The sequence below is a fragment of the Pan troglodytes genome, chromosome 23 (assembly GCF_028858775.2).
Source record: "Pan troglodytes isolate AG18354 chromosome 23, NHGRI_mPanTro3-v2.0_pri, whole genome shotgun sequence".
Taxonomy (NCBI): Eukaryota; Metazoa; Chordata; class Mammalia; order Primates; family Hominidae; genus Pan; species Pan troglodytes.
Window position 1 is genome coordinate 35,254,625 of NC_086016.1, and position 23,918 is coordinate 35,278,542.

Sequence of the window (23,918 nt, forward strand, 5' to 3'; positions counted from 1 at the left end):
CTGCAGCATAGTAGTTACTCATGGTGGGGTGTGGGGAGTGTCTTTCTGTAACTTAAATTAAGGTCTCTCCATTTTCTCAGACACATTTACTTAACACTCTGTGATTCCTGAAATTTCTCTTTAGTTTGCATTATCTTACCAACAATTCTCTGTAGCCCACTATATCCTTGAGCTTTATTTGCATAGTTTATAAGTGAATTAGGAACTTCAGGTGAATATTTGCAGATATTTGGGTTTCTCTCTCTGTGACTTCCTACTCTTTGATACTTGCCCTTCAAATCCTAGGGGACTGGCGGTCCCAAATTTTAATCTCTGTTTCAAAAAACCAGTGAAACCATCATTCTCTAAGTTTGGTTGTATTACACCAGGATGTTGTTTAGGAAATTCTCATAAGCAGAAATCTGGGACCAATGTGGGGTTCGCTTCTTATCCTCTTCTGCCAAGGTCATATTCCTCTATTGGTTGCTACACAGTGCCTACAAAGTGTCGCTTAATGTATTTTGTTTATCTGTTATAATTGTTTATGACAGAAGGTTAAATCCAATGCTAGCTAATCTCTAATGGCCAGACTTTGGACTTCTTGTTATATGGAAAAAAAAAAAAAAACAGTAAACTCCTCTTTTATTAAGCTACTGAAGTCAGGTTTACATTTTTGTTTTTGTTTTGTTGTTGTTATTGTTTTTGAGACAGAGTCTCACTCTGTTGCCCAGGTTGGAGTGCAGTGGCATGAACTCAGCTCACTGAAACCTTTACCTTCCAGGTTCAGGCGATTCTCCTGCCTCAGCCTCCCAAGTACCTGAGATTACAGGTGCCTGCCATCATGCCTGGCTAATTTTTGTATTTTTGTAGACATAGGGTTTCACAATATTGGCCAGGCTGGTCTCGAACTCCTGACCTAAGGTGATCTACTTGCTGCAGCCTCCTAAAGTGTTAGGATTACAGGTGTGAGCCACTGCGCCCAGCCAGGTTTATGTTTAATACAGGCAGAAACAACCTTATATTTTCTTCTGTGACTACGCTTTCTCTGAGATCCATTATCTTTTTCACTTCCATAATTCCTCATCACTCTTTCTTCCTTTCCTTCTTCTATTTAAGAATCATAATAAGTTAGTCTTTTTTTTTCTTGGGTTAAATGGAAAATATTTATTTATAAAGATGGATAAGACTAGGCCTCATAGATAGACATATATGTAAGATACAGATTTGATATGGTTTGGCTGTGTCTCCACCAAAATCTCATCTTGAATTGTAACTGCCACAGTTCCCATGAGTCATGGGAGGAATCCAGTGGGAGGTAATTGAATCATGGTGGCAGGTCTTTCCCATGCTGTTCTTGTGATAGTGAATAAGTCTCATGAGATCCGATGGTTTTAAAAATGGGAGTTTCCCTGCACAAGCTTCTTCTCTTGTCTGCTGCCATGTGAGATGTGCCTTTCACCTTCCACCATGATTGTGAGGCCTCCCCAGCCACGTGGAACTGTAAGTCCAATAAACCTCTTTCTTTTGTAAATTGCCCAGTCTAGGTATGTCTTTGTCAGCAGTGGTACCAATTTACTGTATCAGAAAATGGACTAATACAGTAAATTAATACCAAGAGTGGGGTGCTGCTGAAAAGATACCCAAAAATGTGGACTTTTGAACATTTTTACAGGTAGAGGTACCTGTTACATTTTAACAGGTAGAGGTTGGAACACTTTGGAGGGCTCAGAAGAAGAGAGGAAAATGTGGGAAAGTTTGGAACTCCCTAGAGACTTGGTAAATGGCTTGACCACAATGCTGATAATGATATGGACAATGAAATCCAGGCTGAGGTGGTCTCAGATGGAGATGAGGAACTTGTTGGGAATTGGAGCAAAAATGACTCTTGTTACATTTTAGCACAGAGACTGGTGGCATTTTGCCCCTTTCCTAGAGATCTGTGGAACTTTGAACTTCAGAGAGATGATCTAGGGTTTCTGGTGGAAGAAATTTCTAAGCATCAAGGCATTCAAGAGGTGAGTTGGTTGCTGTTAAAGGCATTCCGTTTTAAAAGGGAAACAGAGCATAAAAGTTTGGAAAATTTTCAACCTGACAATGCGATAGAAAATAAAAACCCATTTTCTGAGGAGAAATTCAAGGAGGCTGCAGAAATTTGCATAAGTAATGAGAAGCCAAATGTTAATCACCAAGACAAAGGAGAAAATGTCTCCAGGGCATGTCAGAGACTTTTGAGGCAGACCCTCCCATCAAGGGCCAAAGGTTTAGGAGGGAAAAATGGTTTCATGTGCCAGGCCCAGGGTCCCTTTGCTGTGTGCTGTCTAGGAACTTGGTGCCTTGCATCCCAGCCACTCCAGCTGTGACTGAAAGGGGCCAAGGTACAGCTCGGGCTGTTGCTTCAGAGGGTGGAAGCCCCAAGCCTTGCAGCTTCCATGTAGTGTTGAGCCTGTGGGTGCACAGAAGTGAAAAAATGAAGTTTGGGAACCTCTGCCCAGATTTCAGCGGATGTATGGAAACGTCTGGATGCCCAGGCAGAAGTTTGCTGCAGGGGTGGGGTCCTCATGGAGAACCTCTGCTAGGGCAGTGTGGAAGGGACATGGGGGTCAGAGTCCCCACACAGAGTCCCTATTGGGGCACTGCCTAGTGGAGCTGTGAGAAGAGGGCCCAGCATCCCCCAGATCCCAGAACGGTAGATCCACCAACAGCTTGCACTGTGCTTCTGGAAAAACCACGGACACTCAACACCAGCCCATGAAAGCAGCTGGCAGGGCAGAATGGGGAAAGGGGGCTATACCCTGCAAAGCCATAGAGGCAGAGCTGCCCAAGGCTGTGGGAGCCCACCTCTTACATTAGTGTTATCTGGATGTGAGACATGGAGTCAAAGGAGATTATTTTTGAGCTTTAAGGTTTGACTGCTCCACTGGATTTCTGACTTGCTTGGGGCCTGTATCACCTTTGTTTTGGCCAATTTCTCCCATTTCGAATGGTTGTATTTAGCCAATGCCTGTAACCCCATTGTATCTAGGAGGTAACTATCTTGCTTTTGATTTTAAAGACTTTTAGGTGGAAGGGACTTGCCTTGTCTTTGATGTGACTTTGGGCTGTGGACTTTTAAGTTAATGCTGAAATGAGTTAGGACTTTGGGGAAATATTGGGAAGGCATGACTGGTTTTGAAATGTGGGGACATGAGATTTGGTGGGGGCAGGGGTAGAATGATATGGTTTGGCTGTGTCCCCACCAAAATTTCATCTTGAATTGTAACTCCCACAATTCCAATGTGTTGTGGGAGGAACCCAGTGGGAGGTAATTGAATCATGGTGGCAGGTCTTTCCTGTGCTGTTATCATGATATCAAATAAGTCTTATGAGATCTGATGGTTTTAAAAATGGGAGTCTCCCTGCATGAGCACTCTTCTCTTGTCTGCCGCCATGTGAGACACGCCTTTCACCTTCTGCCGTGATTGTGAGGCCTCTACAGCCACATGGAACTGTAAGTCCGATAAACCTTTCTTTTGTAAATTGCCCAGTCTCAAGTATGTCTTTATCAGCAGGATGAAAATGGACTAATATCATAGTTAATAAAGACTGGCCTTTTGTAGTATTACAAAAGAAGGATAATTCATCAAGTGAGCTCAGAGTCCAAAGTGAGTGAATAATCATTATGAAGTAAGTAAGATAACTTGATGACTTTCATGTATAAAAAGCTGAGAGATTAACCTTCTGGTCCTTTTTAAGTTGATACTTTTTTCAGCCACTCTACCTATTAACCCATGTGAGCTTTCAAAAATGGAAATCTGGTCATGGTATCCCATGCTTAAAAACTCTTTAATGTTTTCCCACTTTTTTAAGGATAAAGACCAATTTCTTTGCATGGCTTACAATGTTGCACATGGCCTGGCCCCTCCCCACTTCCCATTTGCATCTCAGTCCCTTCCTTGTATTATTTACAGCTCTAACTAAACTGCCTTTTAGTCCTCAGTAACATGCTTGTACCAACAGAGAACCACTGCTCATTGTCTTACCTCTGCATAAAACTCATTTTCCTCCTACTTATCCATACTTCCATACCACTATCAACAATGTTGATGAGTAAAAATACTCATGAAGGATGATCGAACTGACTTGTACAAATCCTCCTTTTTTTGTATTATTGAAACATCATGATACCCTTCTTTTAGTACTTATCATAGCTTTAATTTTACAAAGAGAAAATCTGATAGCAATCAGATAAAAATAATACATTACTTTTCAAGAAAAACTAGCTTTCACAAAAGAAATTACGAAATTCAGAAGACAAAGGAATTACATCTTTAGAGTGATGAAAGGAAATGACTGCCAACCTAGATTTGTAGACCCAGTAAAAATAATCTTGAAAAGTCAAGGTGAAGAAGGAAGCTCAGATTTACATGAATAAATGAAGAATACCAAAAATAGTAAATTTGCAGAACAATGCAAAATATATTCTTCATTTAATCACTTTAAAAGATAATTATTGAAAATAAGAAAAATAACAGTGTATTGTATATTTAAAATACATGAGTGTGTAAAACATGTCAAAAATATTACAAAGAATGAGAGAAGGGAAATGAAATTATACTACATTGAAGTTCTTATCCACTAAGTGATGTGGTATAATATTATTTGTAATTATACTGTGCTGAGTTGAAAATGTATATTCTATACATTGCAACAGCATTCTAAAATAATAAAACAAAATGGTGTAGATAACAAACCAATAGTGGAGATAAATTTAAATCTTTTGAAACAACTGCTCAATTATTGCAAAAGAAGGCAGTAAGAGAAAAATAAATGAACGACTAACAAATAGAGCCTATGTTTGAACATCAATTGACACAACTTCACTCTAGTTAGAAACCAACTTAGGTTGTTGGCCTCAGACATAAACAAAAAAATAAATATTAAGAACAATTGATATATTATAACATCTTCCCTCTAGCTTTGAAAGAAAGGCAGGTGAGAGAAGAATGAAATGACCAGAAGCATATTTATTATAATACAAAAACTTCCATCTGAATATCAGGATATTCAGAATATAAGGAAGAGGCCTCTCCATGGGAATTGTAGGTAACTGTAATCAGTGTTAACTGATAAAGAATTGAGCCCCATATGTTGATACAAGTAACTATCCAAAGTAATGTCTTCTGCTATCACTTGCAATTTATTTTATCATCAAAACTATCCTGAGATACAATTTTCCCGTAACACTGGACAAAGGGATAAATTCCATCTTAGTTCTTCAATCAGATATGGCAGATAGAATAGGGTGGAATTAGAAGTTAAATGTAGATAAAACCTTAGGTTGTCAATAGGTAATGAATTATATTGTACCAAATTAGTCCAGGGAAACTGTGACATTCAAAAAGCAGAAGGTTAAATAATGCAAAATGTTTATACATTTGACTATAGAATGTATATTTTTTATCAGCACTCTGATATATAACCTAATATTAATATTCTCATCCCTATAATCAAATATATCAACACTTGCAGATTCTCTGGGCCCTCTTTGTCTTCATCCCTGTTTCAAACCCTCATTTCTTCTCTCTGCCCATCTGGGTGTGGCTGTGTCTTCCTGTCACTTCCCCTTTCTGATTCCATCATTCTCTTCTATCTTGGCCTTTTCTCCACATTCTCTAATTGTCTGACAGTTCTCTGACTTATTTCACTATTTAACTAATTATAACATAAAATCAAAATCTAACACATAATATTTGTTGTATATACTAATTTCAATTTGAAGTTCTCAGTCTTTGACAAAAGCAAAATATCTGTACACTTTTCATTCACATATATATTCATTTATTATCTGTTGTCACTCTCTCTTCCTCCTGCTCACCTTTTTCTGTGGAGTATTTAAGGTCCCTAGTGTGCAATCATAAAATAAATTTAAAACATTTTACCAGATAAAAATTAGGAATGAAAAAAATTAAAAGACAACGCAAATACGCATTGATAGACTGATAGGTTTAAATGTAGTTACTCTGCCTCTTGGTACCTAGATCAATTTAAAATTTTTTTTTTTTTTTTTTGAGATGGAGTCTTTCTCTGTCACCCAGGCTGGAGCGCAGCGGCACAATCTCGGCTCACTGCAAGCTCCGCCTCCCAGGTTCACGCCATTCTCCTGCCTCAGCCTCCTGAGTAGCTGGGACTACAGGCACCCGCCACCACACCTGGCTAATTTTTTGTATTTTTTTTTTAGTAGAGACGGGGTTTCACCGTGTTAGCCAGGATGACCTCGATCTCCTGACCTTGTGATCCACCCGCCTCAGCCTCCCAAAGTGCTGGGATTATAGGTGTGAGCCACAATGCCTGGCAATCAATTTTAAATTTTACCTGAAAATTTGGATCTGAAACTATTAGTGGTAAAAAAAAAAAAAAAACAACACTCAAATCAAAAAGAGAAACAAAATAACTTATGCACTTAGCATTTGCATAAAAGAAAGATATATCAATTACTTGAGGGACTTGAACTTATACAGAGGGAAATCTTTCCCATAAGTTTTCACATAGGGGACACAAAGTAGCATAATCAACTTCAATAAAAGCCTACAGCACATTCAGTGTTAAGCTTTACATTACAGTTGTAGTGTCCTTAAAATATATGACAAGTTCAATGTTCTAAATGCTGAGCAAATCAATTGATATCTCTCTTGGTTTTAGTGGGAACCTATTTGAATTACATTTTTTGTTTGGACTTTGTGTGTGTATGTGTATGTTGAGGACAGTTGGAAGGAGGAAGAGTTAATGAGTCTGTGTATCTGCATTCAGACGCTGACCCTTCCATATCGTTGAATGAGAGAAAAAATCAGCTAGGAGTTTCATACTTGGCTCCTCCATTACTTAGCTGACTTTGGGGGAGTCCAACCACTCTACCTTGCTGGCTTTCTATTTCCCGTTCTCTACAATGTAGAATACAATACGATTCTCTTCTTCACTTCACAAAGTTGTCATGAAAATGGGATTAGAGACATGAAGCAGACATGTCTGGAGACTGTATGTAATTTTTATATCCACCTTAAAATTACTGTGACAGATGCTCTGTGTTGTCATGTGAGTGATTATTAACACTTTTAGTGGCAGTCCTCTCCTGTTCAGAAATCAGCACAGTGCATGCATAGGAGATGGGAGGTTGCGTGGAGGCAGTAATGTGCATATAGGAAACACACCCTATGTTCCAGACATAGTGATAGACCCTTTTCACACAGCATTTGCTTTAAGCTTCACAGCTGGCTGACAAGGAGTGTAGCATTTATTGCACTTCTCTAGATCTCAGGCTGAGTGAAGGGAAGTTGGCCTGGGCCAGATCTCCCAGGATGAAAGTAGCAGAGTGAAGATTTGAATTTCCCTTTCTCTGTCTGACATTGGAAAACATGTTTTAAAAGTGAGTGTGGTTTTTCCTCTGTATTAGTCCATTCTCATGCTGCTATAAAGAACTGCCTGAGACTGAGTAATTTATAAAGAGGTTCAACTGACTCACAGTTTAGCATGGCTGGGGAGGTCTGAGGAAACTTACAGTCATGGAAGGCACCTCTTCACAGGGTGGCAGGAGAGAGAAATGCCGAGCAAGTGGGGAAAAGCCCGTTATAAAACCATCAGATCTTGTGAGAACTCACTCACTATCATGAGAACAGCATGGGGGTAACCGCCTCCATGATTCAATTACCTCCCACCAGGTCCCTCCCACGACCCATGGGGATGATGGGAACTAGAATTCAAGATGAGATTTGGGTGGGGATACAGAGCCAAGCCATATCATTCTGCCCCCGGCCCCTCCCAAATCTCATGTCTTCTTCACATTTCAAAACACAATCATGCCTTCCCAACAGTCCCCCAAAGTCTTAGCTCATTCCAGCATTAACCCAATAAAAGTCCAAGTCCAAAGTCTCATCTGAGACAAGGCAAGTTCCTTCCACCGATGAACTTGTAAAATCAAAAGCAAGTTAGTTACTTCCTAGATACAATAGGGGTACAAGAATTGGGTAAATACATCTGCTCCAAATAGGAGAAACTGGCCAAAACAAAAGGGTTACAGGCCCCATTGCAAGTCCAAAATCCAATAGGGCAGTCATGAGACCTTAAAGTTCCAAAATGATCTTCTTTGATTCCATGTCTTACATTGTGGTCATGCTGAGGCAAGAGGTGGGCTCTCACAGCCTTGGGCAGCTCTGCCCCTATGGCTTTGCATAATACAGCCCCCCTCCCAGCTGCTTTCATGGGCTGGCATTGAGTGTCTGTGACTTGGTCTAAATTGTTGGTGGACCAACCATTCTGGGGTCTAGAGGATGAGGATCTCTAGGGGAGGGACAAAATGCTTCCAGTCTGTTTGCTAAAGCATTTCAAGAACCACCTTTATTCCAGTTCCCAAGAAGTTCCTCATCCCCATCTGAGACCACTTCTGCCTGGAATTCATTGTCCATATCACTATCAGCCTTTTGGTCAAAACCATTCAACAAGTCTCTAGGAAGTTCCACATTTTCCCACATTTTTCTGTCTTCTGAGCCCTCCAAACTGTTCCAACCTCTGCCTGTTACCCAGTTCCAAAGTTGCTTCCACATTTTCAGGTATCTTTACAGTAGCACCCCACTCTCATTATAATGAGATAATACCAATTTACTGTATTAGTCCATTCTCACACTGCTATAAAGAACTGCCCGAGACTGCATGATTTATAAAGAAAAGAGGTTTGATTGACTCACAGTTCAGCATGGCAGGCAAGGCCTCAGGAAATTTACAATTATGGTGGAAGGCACCTCTTCACAGGGCGGCAGGAGAGAAAAGTGCTGAACAAAGGAGGAAAAGCCCCTTATCACACCATCAGATCTCATGAGAACTCAGTCACTATCACAGAACAGCACGGCGGTAACTGCCCCAGTGATTCAATTACCTCCCACCAGGTCCCTCCCATGACATGTGGGGATGATGGGAACTACATTTCAAGATGAGATCTGGGTGAGAACACAGCCAAACTATATCATCTTCCCTATGACTTTTCTTTCTCTTTACTTAAAGTATCAGAAAAATCATAAATCAGGATCAACTTTGCTGGCAAGGAAGTTACTGATGGCTTGCTTATCTACAGAAGAAAGAATGGCTGCCTGGAGGTTGGGGTGAAAATAGAGGATGTGTGTAAATTGGCACATGAAGCCTTTTCGGGGTGATGGAAATATTCTAAAATTGAATTGTGGCAGTGGTTGCACAGCTCTAACAATTGACTAAAAATTACTGAATTGTACACTTATGACAAAATGTTATGGCACACTAAGTACCTCTTAAAACTTTCATAATAAGGAGATTGTCACCAATTAAAAGGTTAACACTTGGACGTGTATGCTTACAAAGTTCTTTCATTAGTGTTGGAGGTGGATTACAGTCCTCTGGGAAAATTTCCTTTACTGTTTGCTCATGCCGGTACCCATAAATAGAGGTGTCTCCTCAGATTCTCTTCTCATGTCTATGTTGTAATTGCACTGCTTAATCAATGTGAGTAAAGGGGTGTCTGTCATTCCATGAAAATCCAGCACTTGTATATATTCTCAAATATTATGAGTTTCTTTTAAGTCCAACACTGTACTAGATGCATCATATAAATTATCACAGATCCTTAACACAGTCGTCTTGGGCAGCCCTCATTGTCCCCATGTTGCAGGTTGGAAAAGTGTGCTCAGAAGAACTAAGTAAATTGTTCAAGCTCTGATTCTTTTCGCTATTTACCAATTTGTCACTTGGGCCTTGAATATATTTTCTATAACTCTGTATTACATTTTAAAATGAAGTGTGGTATGCTTTTACTGATGTAGGAAAAAAAACAGTTTCCAACATTTCCAATGACCATCTTTGTGTTTCAATACTCCAGAATGAAGTGAAGGTCTTTGGCTCCAAAATAATTGAAAGCTACTCCACTGTTTGGCATGAATTTGTCCATTACAGGTACATTCACTTAACAGGCTCTCTTTCCACCCATGTAGAAATACAAAAATAAGACTTAATACAGACGATGGCATGGGCTTAGTAACTACCCCTTTACGCTTAAACAGCTCATCGCCCCTTTACGGGGAAGGGCTAAGTGCAGTGTACGGTTTTATCATATTCCAGTGTAAGAAATGCATCGTGAAAAGCAGATGGAGAGGTGATGCTGGAGAGAGAGTGCATAGCTCTCATGGAAAAAGTCTTGTAGGATTTCTTAAACTGGTGATCTCTAGCTATTCTGTAAGAATAAAAAGAAATTTACGATGCAGATATGAGGGAAACATTTAGCAAGTGGTGAATAGTAAACGAAACTCCCAATTGGCTTGTTTTTGAGGAAATTCCATGCTTAATTGTGTCGGCTATCAGGGCCAAATCATAACAAAGATAGCACCACTGAGTATATTTACTTAAAGAGTCAAAGGCTTGAGTGTCCTCGAGAAAACCTCTACGTCAGCAGAAGTTCAAGTTTCAGCAAACAATATTAACATCAAATACCAGATAGCTATAGGTCGCCTTTCTCCCTGTTTGTGCCCCATTAAGAAGGGAGGTAGGAGGAGAGCATGAATATGACCAAACTCAAAATTATTTCTTGGGATTGTGAGTTTGCTGCCCCCTAACAGTGCTGGGAACATAATCCTTCACGAGGAGCAGAAACATCTTGCAGTTTATGTCCGTTTTTATCCATTGATCTCCTGCTGTCGATGTCTGACTTTTCGCTTTGTCTGTTTTATCAGTGGGAGCTGATGTCAACTCTTCAGAAATGTCAAGGTTCTGCAATTCTCATAGATTCCCAGGAGCTCGAAGTCCCCATGTACGTCTTCCAGGGATGAGCGGCACTCCAGGTGAGAAAATAAAACATTCAGATGTTATTGGTTATTTCTTTTCTTGTTTTTCTTCTATTGAAATATCCATAAACCAGTGAAAATATACAGGTGTTTCTGACAAGCAGTAATAATCAATGTAAGATTTTGTTTTTATTTTTTTATTTTTATGTATATTTTTATTTTTGAGACAGAGTCTCGCTCTGTCACCCAGGCTGGAGTGCAGTGGCGCGATCTCAGCTCACTGCAACCTCTGCCTCCCAGGTTCAAGTGATTCTTCTGCCTCAGCCTCCCAAGTAGCTGAGATTACAGGCACACAACACCACACCTGGCTAATTTTCGTATTTTTAAATAGAGAAGGGGGTTTCACATGTTGGTCAGGCTTGTCTCAAACTCCTGACCTCAGATGATCCACCTGCCATGGCCTCCCAAAGTGCTGGTATTACAGGTGTGAGCCACTGCACTCGGCCAAGACAAGAATTAAAAAAAAAAAAAAAAAAAATTACCACAAACTCTCATCCCAAGCACAGGTAAGCACATAGGTCCTTAAAACATATGCTGAGGAACAGAAAACCGAATACCGCACATTCTCATTTACAAGTGGGAGCTAAACATTGGGTACTCATGGGCAAAAAGATGGCAACTATAGACAATGGGGACTACCAGAGGCAGGAGGAAGGGAGGGTGGAAAAACTAACTATGGATACTATGCTCACTACCTGAGTGACGGGACCAATCGTATCCCAAACCTCAGCATTGTGCAATAAACCCATGTAACAAATCTGCATGTGTACCACTGAATCTAAAATAAAAGTTTAAATTATAGAAAGAATAGATGCTTTGATTTTACCCCAGAAGAACTTCGGGGATAGATCCTGAAGAAGCCACAATTTGATGTTTATATGATTAAGGAAAAATCTTGATGATAGTTGAGATAGCATTAAAATTGGTGTGCTCTTTGAAGTGGCATAGTTGCTCTGTGCTCACCCATTGTTAACACTGGAGCACTGGTGAGTTTGCTGCAAGTCCAGAGATTTGCTGCAGTTTGGTGTCACCAACAACAACCTTGGATACAGTATTAGGAGATCTCCCATAGGTTCTGAGAAAATGCTCTGCCATTTGAACCTCACGGGAAGCCACTCACCGGTTTGATTCCTCATCTGCGATTTTTAAATCTAGCTGTGCTTCAAAATCATCTAGGGACCTTTACTAATATGCAGGTTTAGATCCAAACCCCCAAAATTCTGATTTAGAAGGTCACGGCATTATTAGCGAGGACACTGGGTTATTCACAGGCTCTACAGCTGATTGCATCACACACAGCCCAGCTGGGAAAACATCACTCTAACATCCCTTTTATCTCTGATATGATACAATCCCTGGACTTCCCTGGGTCAACGTTTCCTTCGAGTCCTTAACTGCTGTTTGTGATAATAAAATCATATGATCAAACATATGAGATGAATTTGAAAATCTAAGCAACTATTTATTCCATCATTGCTTCAGAAAAACACCAAGAGTATCAACTCTATGCTGGACACTGTATGGTAGCACTTCAGGAACAAAATCAAGTAAAATACCTGCTATGGCCTGTTTAAGGAAACAAAACAGGTACATAGAGGAGAGATTATTATTCAGTGCGGTAAACGCTGTGGCCAGAGTAAACACTAGATTTTGCTATTCTGATGGCATAGAGGAAAGGACTTCCTGGGAAAATGATGCTTACGATGATTCTTGAAGGGTAAATGAATGTTAGTAAGGAGGGTTAAAATGGAAAGAAATTAATAAACTGTGAAATGCATGAATTTCAAATATCCCGTTTCTGTTTACCTTGGTGTTTAAGACTCCCACGCCATCCAGGATACCTAGGGCCACCTGGAACTCCAGGAGACATTGAGAAGCCCTTCCCCACTCAAGTCTGCCTTTGCAGTGAAGCTGAGGGATCCCATCCCAGGCCCCTCCCAGCCCATTGTCTTCAAGGAAGTGTTGCATAATCATCAGGGCCACTTCAATCTTACCAAGGGGATGTTCCCCTGCATGTACCACCTCAATCTTACCACAGGGATGTTCACCTGGCATGTACCACCTTAATCTTACCACGGGGATGTTCATCTGCACCTACCACTTCAATCTTACCACGGGGATGTTCACCTGGCATGTACCACTTCAATCTTACCACGGGGATGTTCACCTGGCATGTACCACTTCAATCTTTCCACAGGGATGTTCACCTGCCATGTACTACTTCAATCTTACCACGGGGATGATGTTCACCTGGCATGTACCACTTCAATCTTACCTTGAGGATGTTCACCTGGCACATACCACTTTGGCTTCAACGTTGAGCCGTTCCAACATGCTGTAAAATTAGGGCTCATGAAGAACAGTACCCAAGTCCTCGAGAAGGAAGCCAACGCCGAGGACAATTACAGGCATGTGTTTGGAACTGTCGTCTTGCAGCTGATGATGGGAGATAGGGTCTGGCTAAAATCAAAGCTAGAAGCAAAAGAGAATGAGAAAGGGTTGATTCAAAGTGTGTTCTGTGGTTATTTGTTCTATGCAATTATACTGGCTAAGAGTAACCACACACTTCAATTCCTCAAGTGGGTCTAAATTTCAGAACGAAACTCCCCCTTCTCCAGTATATTTTTCCCTAAGATCATTACATGCATAACATTAAGAGTAACCCAATTTATCAATGTGAATGTAATTCCAAAAGCAGTAAAGATTAATAATCCATTAATTGGTCAACAACTTCTTATTGAAAGTCTATCACATTTCCAGTATTCTGCCATATCCTAGGAATTTCCAGGAGAGGATGTCAGAAAATCAGATCTAATTGGAAGCCTCTTGCCACTTGAAACTGAGGGGACCAGGAAAGTTCTCATTCCTTTTTGTGATTATGTCTGAACATTTTTCTCCATACTAAAAAAGTCTTAATTATAGCCCCTTCTATCACTTCAATTTTACAACTTACAGTACAGCTAGGAAAGCACATATCCCAGAGAGATGAAGAAAATTTGTTCAAAGTCACATGAAGTTGTGAATACATACTGTTAAATGCATATTTTGCATTCGATGTATAGTGCATATTTTGGCCACTGTTAGAGCAAGGGGCAAGGGTATGGTTCGGAGGAGCAGTTTCTATGGCTTAATACCCATAAGACCCTATTAGTTGCCTGCTAAGTATCCATTCACCCATTCTATGTTTCAATTTATTCCTAACAGGTAAGGTTCCTGTTGCATTTTACAGACTAATAATTTGAGATTCAAAGAAGTAATCCTACTTATTCCCAACCAGATTGCTAGTTAAAAGCCTGAGACAGGATTCTAATCCCAGGTTTCCCAGGAATCCGAGTTCTTAACCATAGTGTTTTTGATTAGTTAATTGTCATCTACTCATTTCTCCAAGCTCTGCCCTTGGCTTTTGCTTTTCATTTCCAGCTAAGCCTTGGAGTACAGCAACCTACAAGAAGCAACCTTACTCTGGCTGGCATTTACTCTGTTCATTCTCTCCCCTAGAGCAGTAGCCTCAGGAGATAATGTCAGAAAAAACAAATTGTTGGCACCAGGATCTGCATACCCCAATTAACAAAATGATGCTTTCCACCCACCCTCCTGCAAATATTTGAAGCAGGAAACTGCCCCTCCCACAACCTGGGTCAGCCTCCTACCAGCCATTCTTAAGACAAAAGTCTTTTTCCTTTTAGTGGGTGAACCTTCTCCAGGAGTTCTTTCTGGCACGCCTAGCTGTGGGGTCTAAGGCTTGGACCCGTCTCTGATCACCCTATCAAGGCCTTAAGTAAACAGTACAATATTGCCTCTTCAGATATTTACCCCTGGTACAACCAGCTGCCAGCAACAAGATTAATATTTAACCACAAGGTAGATTCACCCATTCTTACTGGCTCTGGATCTCAGCGTGGATAGGATTATAGATTATAATTCCTAGGCCATTTTTTAGATTTTCCTTCCAGCATGTCTGTTCTAGGAGTAGCTGTATATATAAGGCCAAAGTAAAGAGGCCATGCTACCTCCTACCCTGACTTCTATTTGAAGATGTATTCCTTGTGCTGAACCACAGGTTAGGAGTTATCACAAACCATTTTCGGTATAGAAAGTCAAATGCAGATCAAAAAGTCTAGAATTGGAGGCAATTTCCAATGAGAAAAATGTGCAGGAAGAAACTAACATTAAGTGCTACATATTCAAAACGGTCTAATAAACATAAAGCATGAAATGCTAATTAATGTTAGTTACTGTTTAATATGCATGCCATCTCTTTTAATCCTCATAACAACCTTATAAGGAAAATATCTACTATATATTATACTTCATACAAAGCAAACTATTTACATAACATTCCAAGTTTTTTCCCATTACCCTTATTTTGTTCTTTCTGCCTGGAATTCTTATGTTCCTGATCTTTGATGAACTCATCCATTTCCTAAGGTCTAGTTCAAATGTCTCCTTTAATATCTACATCAAATATACAAGTGTATAAGAAGAAGACTGTTTTACAAGAAGATATTAGAATTTAATTCTGAGTTGGAGTGGTGGAGCAGCATTGAACATAGTAAAGCAGAAGAACTACAATTCAACAGTAAATAATCCCTGGGTCTTTTCCTGTAAACCAGCACTTGGCCTGCAGTGCAAGGCCAAATAGCACACTGATGATTGTCAAAGATAAGAATAAAATTGCTTGACCCACCACTGGACTATAAATGCCTAGGAAGCAACCCAGAGCATGTGAGCAATGACTCCATTTCCGGAATATTTTTGAACGCAGGAGTGTCAAACAGTTATCATTTGCTTTTGTATAAGATATGATAAAGATTTTAAAAATCTGTCCTGTTACAAAGTCATATGTAATTGATGATAGATATTGTCTTGGTAAAATAAGGATTGAATTAGGTCTTATGTATAATGAGGTAGTAAAACATTTCATCATCTTCCCATGTGGGCCCTAAAATTCTGCTTGGAGACAGTGCTTCTTGTTATGGGAAAGTCTTGCTAAGAATTTGTGCTTGATGTGGGTTGCAACTAGAGTCAAGCCCACAAAGAAGGGAGCCAAATTAACATGCATATACCAGACATGACTTTCAGGCTATAAATCATATCTTTTCTTGTTTTAGTCAGCTAAGTTTTACCTTTAAGCTTCAAAACTTAATGAACAAAAGTGAATAATTGAACCTCAGTAATAGATAACCCAGAGTTATAAAAATGTCCTGAGGGGCTGGGCGCGGGGGCTCACAACTGTAATCCCAGCACTTTGGGAGGCTGAGGCGGGCGGATCATGAGGTCAGGAGATTGAGATCATACTGGCTAAAATGGTGAAACCCCGCCTCTACTAAAAATACAAAAAATTAGCTGGGTGTGGTGGCACGTGCCTGTAGTCCCAGCTATTAGGGTGGCTGAGGCAGGAGAATTGCTTGAACCTGGGAGGCGGAGGTTGCAGTGAGCCAAGATCTTGCCAATGCACTCCAGCCTGGGTGATAGAGCAAGACTCTGTCTCAAAAAAAGAAGAAAAAAATGTCCTGAGGTTTTACATAGCACTGAGACACCAGGGAAATCCTTTTAACCTTTAGATACCTAGATACCTATCTATTCAAGTTACTGCTAAGGAACTTGCTATGGTCCAAATATTTGTGTCCCCCTTAAATGTATGTGTTGAAACCTAAGCTCCAACATGATGGTATTAGGAGGTGGAGTCTTCTGGGGTGATTAGATCATGAGGGCAGCCCTCATAAATGAGATTATTGCCCTGGGCTGGTGACACATGCCAGTACTTTGGGATGCCGAGGTGGGGGGATCACTTGAGTTCAGGAGTTCTAGACCAGCCTGGCCAACATGATGAATCCCCGTCTCTACTCAAAATACAAAAATTAGTCGGGCATGGTGGTGCACGTCTGTAATCCCAGCTACTCAGGAGGCTGAGGCAGGAGAATCGCTTGAACCCAGGAGATGGAGGTTATTGTGAGCCGAGATCATGCCACTGCACTCTGGCCTGGATGATAAAGCAAGACTCTGTCTCAAAAATAAATAAATTAATATAAAAATAAATAAAGGAGACCTCATAGAGCTAGCTTGATATGGTTTGGCTTGTGTCCCTACCCAAATCTCATCTGGAATTGTAATCCCCACGTGTCGGAGGAGAGACTGGTGGGAGGTGATTGGATCATTGGAGTGGTTTCCCCGATGCTGTTCTCGTGGCAATGAGGGAGATATCATAAGATCTGATGGTTTAAAAGTTGTAGTTTCCCCTGCACTCTCTCTCTCCTGCCCCCTTGGGAAGAAGGTACTTGCTTCCCCTTTGCCTTCTGCCATGAGTGTGAGTTTCCTGAGGCCTCCCCAATCATGCAGAACTGCTGAGTCAATTAAATCTCTTTCCTTTAAAAATTACCCCATCTTGGTATCTTTATAGCAGTGTGAGAATGGACTAATACAGAGAATTGGTACCATCAGTGGTACTGCTATAAAGTGGGTACTGCTATAAAGGTAACCTGAAAATGTGGAAGCAACTTTGGAACTGGGTAAAAGACAGAGGTTGGAACAGTTAGGAGGGCTCAGAAGAAGACAGGAAGATGTGGGAAAGTTTGGAACTTCCTAGAGACTTGTTGGATGGTTTTGACCAAAATGCTGATAGTGATATGGACGATAAAGTCCAGGCTGAGGTGGTCTCAGATGGAGATAAGGAAGTTTTTGGGAACTGGAGCAAAGGTCACTCTTGCTATGCTTTAGTAAAGCAACTGGCAGGATTTTGCCCCTGCCATAGAGATCTGTGGAACTTTAAACTTGAGTGAGATAATTTAGGGTGTCTGGTAGAAGAAATTTCTAAGCAGCGAAGCATTCAAGATGTGACCTGGCTTTTTCTGAAAGCATTCAGTCATATGGGTTCACGAAGAGATGGTATGAAATTGGAACTTATGTTTAAAAGGGAAGTAGAGCATAAAGGTTTGGAAAATTTGCAGCCTGACCATGTGGTGGAAGACAAAAACCCATTTTCTGTGGAGAAATTCAAGCCTGCTGCAGGAATTTGCATAAATAATGAGGACCTGAATGTTAATAGCCAAGACAATGAGGAAAATGTCTCCAGGGCATGTCAGAGACCTTCACAGCAGCCCCTCCCATCACAGGCCTAGAGGCCTGGGAGGGAAAAGTGGTTTTGTGGGCTGCACCCAGGGCCCCACTGCTCTGTGTAGCTTCGGGACTTGGTGCCCTGCATCCCAGCCACTACAGCTGCAGCTGTGGCTAAAAGGGCCAAAGTACAGCTCATGCCATTGATTCAGAGGATGCAAGCCCCAAGCCTTGGCAGCTTCCACGTGGTGATAGGCCTGAGAGTGCACAGAAGATAAGAGCTGAGATTTGGGAATGTCCACCTAGATTTCAGAGGATGTAAGGAAATGCCTGGATATCCAGGCAGAAGCTGGCTGCAAGGGTAGAGCCCTCATGGAGAACATTTGCTAGGCAGTGAGGAAGGGAAATGTGGGGTTGGAGTCCCCACACAGAGTCCCCACTGGGGCACTGCCTAGTGAGAAGAGGACCATTGTCCTCCAGACCCCAGAAAGGTAGGTCCACTGACAGAGGCACCATACACCTGGAAACACCACAGGCACTCAATGCCAGCCTGTGAAAACATCCACAGGGGCTGTACCCTGCAGAGCCACAGGGGCATAGGTGCCCAAGACCATGGAAACCCACCTCTTGCATCAGCCTGCCCTGGATGTGAGACATGGAATCAAAGGAGATTGTATTGAAGCTCTAAGATTTAATGAATGCCCTGCTGGGTTTCAGACTTTCCTTTGTTTTGGCCAATTTCTCCCATTTAGAATGGGAATATTTACCAATGCCTGTACCCCCATTGTATCTTGGAAGCAACTAACTTGCTTTTTATTTTACAGGCTCATAGGGACTTGCTTTGTCTCAGATGAGACTTTGGACTTGGACTTTTGAGTTAATGCTGGAATGAGTTAAGACTTTGAGGGACTGTTGGGAAGGCATGATTGGTTTTGAAATGGTGGTTTCTCCCATGCTGTTCTCATGACAGTGAGGAAGTTCTCATGAGATATTATGGCTAAAAAGTGAAAGTTTCCCCTGCTCACTCTCTCTCTCTCTCTACTGCTGCCTTGTGAAGAAGGTACTTGCTTCCCCTTCCCCTTCCTTCATGATTGTAAGCTTCCTGAGGCTTCCCCAAATTTCTCTGCAATAGAATTTTTTCTGGATATTGTCTATGATGCGAATTCTCCACCCCTATCCTAGGAACTCTAATTACTCTAGTATATTTCACCTCCTAAGAATAATGTGCTAAGTATCATGTGATAAGATTCTAGTGCTCTATTCGAGAACTTCATGAAGCATACACAAGTATCAATAGTCAAATTGATCAAGTGGAAGAGAGGATATCAGAGATTGAAGATCAACATAATGAAATAAAGTGAGAAGACAAGATTAGAGAAAAAAGAGTAAAAAGAAATGAACAAAGCCTCCAAGAAATACGGGGCTATGTGAAAAGACCAAATCTACATTTGATTGGTGTGCCTGAAAGTGACAGGGAGAATGGAACCAAGTTGGAAAACACACATCAGGGTATTATCCAGGAGAATTTCCCCAACCTAGCAATACAGGCCAACATTCAAATTCAGGAAATACAGAAAACACCACAAAGATATTCCTCGAGAAGAGCAACCCCAAGACACATAATCATCAGATTCACCAAGGTTGGAATGAAGGAAAAAATGTTAAAGGCACCCAGAGAGAAAGGTTGGGTTGCCCACAAAGAGAAGCCCATTCGATTAACAGCAGATCTTTCTGCAGAAACCCTACAAGCCAGAAGAGAGTGAGGGCCAATATTCAACATTCTTAAAGAAAAGAATTTTCAACCCAGAATTTCATATAGAACGAAACTAAGCTTCATAAGCGAAGGAGAAATAAAATACAGACAAGCAAATGCTGAGAGATTTTGTCACCACCAGGCCTGCCTTACAAAAGCTCCTGAAGGAAGCACTAAACATGAAAAGCAATAAACGGTACCAGCCACTGCAAAAACGGACCAAATTGTAAAGATCATCGACACTATGAAGAAACTGCATCAACTAGCAGGCAAAATATCACAATGACAAGATCAAATTCACACATAGCAATATTAACCTTAAATGTAAATGGACTAAATGCCCCAATTAAAAGACACAGATGGCCAAATTAGATAAAGAGTGAAGACTCATCATGCTGTATTCAGGAGACCCATCTCACGTGCAAAGACACATATAAGCTCAAAATAAAGGGAAGGAGGAAGGTTTACTGAGCAAATAGAAAGAAAAAAAAAAGCAGGGGTTGCAATCCTAGTCTCTGATAAAACAGACTTTAAACCAACAAATATCAAAAGAGACACAGAAGGCCATTACATAATGGTAAAGGGATCAATGCAACAAGAAGAGCTAACTATCCTAAATATATAGGCACCCAATACAAGAGCACCCAGATTCATAAAGCAAGTTCTTAGAGACCTACAAAGAAACTTAGACTCCCACACAATAATAATGGGAGATTTTTAACACCCCACTGTCAATATTAGACAGATCAATGAGACAGAAAATTAACATGAATATTCAGGACATGAACTCAGCTCTGGACCAAGTGGACCTAATAGAAATCTAGACAACTCTCCACCCAAAATCAACAGAATATAGATTCTTCTCAGCACCACATTGCACTTATTCTAAAATTGACCACATAATTGGTAGTAAAATACTCCTCAGCAAATGCAAAAGAACGGAAATCATAACAAACAGGCTCTCCGACCACAGTGCAATCAAATTAGAACTCAGGATTAAGAAACTCACTCAAAACCACACAACTACATGAAAACTGAACAACTGCTCTTGAATAACTACTGGGTAAATAATGAAATCAAGGCAGAAATAAAGATGTTCTTTGAAACCAATGAGAACAAAGACACAACATACCAGAATCTCTGAGACATTTAAAGTAGTGTGTAGAGGGAAATTTATAGCACTAAATGCCCACATGAGAGAGCAGGAAAGATCTAAAATCGACATCCTAACATCACAGTTAAAAGAACTAGAGAAGCAAGAGCAAACAAATTCAAAAGCTAGCAGAAGACAAGAAATAATTAAGATCAGAGCAGAACCAAAGGAGATAGAGGCATGAAAAACCCTTCAAAAAATCAATGAATCCAGCAGCTGTTTTTTTTTTGAAAAGATCAACAACAAAATAGATTGACCATTAGCCAGACTAATAAAGAAGGAAAGAGAGAAGAATCAAATAGACACAATAAAAATGAAAAAGGGAATATCACCACTGATCCCATAGAAATGCAAACTACCATCAGAGAATACTATAAACACCTCTACGCAAGTAAACTACAAAATCTAGGAGAAATGGATAAATTCCTGGACACATACACCCTCCCAAGACTAAACCAGGAAGAAGTTGAATCCCTGAATAGACCAATAGCAAGTTCTGAAACTGGGGCCGTAATGAATAGCCTGCCAACCAAAAAATGTCCGGATTCACAGCCGAATTGTACCAGAGGTACAAAGAGGAGCTGGTACCATTCCTTCTAAAACTATTCCAAACAATAGAAAAAGAGAGAATCTTCCCTAACTCATTTTATGAGGCCAACATCATCCTGATACCAAAACCTGGCAGAGACACAACAAAAAAAGAAAATTTCAGGCCAATATCCCTGAGGAACATCGATGTGAAAACCCACAATAAAATACTGGCAAACCGAATCCAGCAGCACATCAAAAAGCTAATCCACCATGACCAAGTCGGCTTCATCCCTGGGATGCAAAGCTGGTTCAACATCCACAAATCAATGGGCAAAAACTGGAAGCATTCCCTTTGAAAACTGGCACAAGACAAGGATGCCCTCTCTCACCACTCCTATTCAATATAGTATTGGAAGTTCTGGCCAGGGAGGAAGGGAAGGGAAGGGAAGGGAGAGAGAAAGAAATAAAGGGTATTCAAATAGCAAAAGAGGAACTCAAATTGTCTCTGTTTGCAGATGACATGATTATATATTTAGAAAACCCCATCATCTCAGCCCAAAATCTCCTTAAGCTGATAAGCAACTTCAGCAAAGTCTCAGGATACAAAATCAATGTGCAAAAATCACAAGCATTCCTATACACCAATAGCAGACAAGCAGAGAGCCAAATCATGAGTGAACTCCCATTCACAATTGCTACAAAGAGAATAAATTCCTAGGAATAGAACTTAAAAGGGATGTGAAGGACCTCTTCAAGGAGAACTACAAACCACTGTTCAACGAAATAAAAGAGAACGCAAACAAATGGAAGAACATTCCATGCTCATGGATAGGAAGAATCAATATCATGAAAATGGCCATACTGCCCAAAGTAATATATAGATACAATGCTATCCCCATCAAGTTACCATTGACTTTTTTCACAGAATTGGAAAAAAATACTCTAAATTTCAAATAAACCAAAAAAGAGCCCGCATTGCCAAGACAATCCTAAGCAAAAAGAACAAAGCTGGAGGCATCACGCTACCTGACTTAAAACTATACTACAGGGCTACAGTAACCAAAACAGCATGGTACTGGTACCAAAACAGATACATAGACCAATGGAACAGAACAGAGGCCGCAGAAATAACACCACACATCTACAACCATCTGATCTTTGACCAACCTGACAAAAACAAGCAATGGGGAAAGGATTCCCTATTTAATAAATGATGCTGGGAAAACTGACTAGTCATATGCAGAAAACTGAAACTGGACCCCTTCCTTACACCTTATACAAAAACTAACTCAAGATGGATAAAAGACTTAAATGTAAGACCTAAAACCATAAAAACCCTAGAAGAAAACCTAGGCAATACCATTCAGGACATAGGCATGGGCAAAGACTTCATGACCAAAAGACCAAAAGCAATGGCAACAAAAGCCAAAATTGACAAATGGGATCTAATGAAGCTAAAGAGCTTCTGCACAGCAAAAGAAACTATCATCAGAGTGAACAGGCAACCTACAGAATGGGAGAAAATTTTTGCACTCTATCCATCTGACAAAGGGCTAATATCCAGAATCTGCAAAGAATTTAAACAAATTTACAAGAAAAAAAACCAAACAACCCCATCAAAAAGTGGGCAAAGGATATGAATAGAGACTTTTCAAAAGAAGGCATTTATGCAGCCAACAAACTTATGAAAAAATGCTCATCATCACTGGTCATTAGAGAAATGCAAATCAAAATCATAATGAGATATCATCTCACTCCAGTTAGAATGGCAATCATTAAAAAGTCAGGAAACAACAGATGCTGGAGAGGATGTGGAGAAATAGGAATACTTTTACACTGTTGATGGGAGCATAAATTAGTTCAACCATTGTGGAAGACAGTGTGGCGATTCCTCAAGGATCTAGAATTAGAAATAGCATTTGATCCAGCAATCTCATTACTGGATATATACCCAAAGGATTATAAATCATTCTACTATAAAGACACATGTACATGTATGTTTATTGTGGCACTGTTCACAATAGCGAAGACTTGGAACTAACCCTAACGTCCATTAGTGATAGACTGGATAAAGAAAATGTGGCACACATACACCATGGAATACTATGCAGCCATAAAAAAGGATGAGTTCATGTCCTTTGCAGGAACATGGATGAAGCTGGAAACTGTCATTCTCAGCAAACTAACACAAGGAAAGAAAACCAATCATCGCATGTTCTCACTTGTAAGTGGGAGTTGAACAATGAGAACACACGGACACAGGGAGAGGAACATCACACACTGGGCCTGTCGGGGCTGGGGGACTAGGGGAGGGATAGCATTAGGAGAAATACCTAATGTAGATGATGGGTTGATGGGTGCAGCAAACCCCCATGGCACGTGTATACGTATGTAACAAACCTGCACGTTCTGCACATGTACCCCAGAACTTAAAATATAATAATAAAAAATTATAACTTATGAAGAAAGATTATAATGCCTTATTAAATAAAACAATAGATATGGATATTTAATATATTAGAGAGAACATTTATTCTTTTAATTATTCATTTAACAAACATGCATGGCATATCAGTTCAATGTCAAAATCTACCCTCTAAATCTAGATGCAGACTTTGTA

The 23,918-nt window shown here is 40.4% G+C and overlaps 1 protein-coding gene across 3 annotated transcripts in view; it reads right to left on the reverse strand.

Annotated features, from left to right (window-relative positions):
- LARGE1 (LARGE xylosyl- and glucuronyltransferase 1) overlaps positions 1–23,918 on the reverse strand; it is an 851,853-nt gene that overhangs the window by 87,708 nt on the left and 740,227 nt on the right. Inside the window, exons 14-15 of one of the 3 annotated variants that reach the window (XR_010156082.1) lie at positions 13,084–13,280; positions 4,536–10,799 (exon numbers count right to left, since the gene is read on the reverse strand). Coding sequence is in view for 1 of the 3 variants with exons in the window: in XM_063808040.1 (XP_063664110.1) it covers positions 13,211–13,280 (70 nt within the window). In the remaining 2 variants the exon portion in view is untranslated. Of the gene's footprint in view, positions 1–4,535; positions 10,800–11,357; positions 13,281–23,918 lie in introns of those variants that run through there. The other 2 variants (XR_010156081.1, XM_063808040.1) reach the window with 2 other exon arrangements.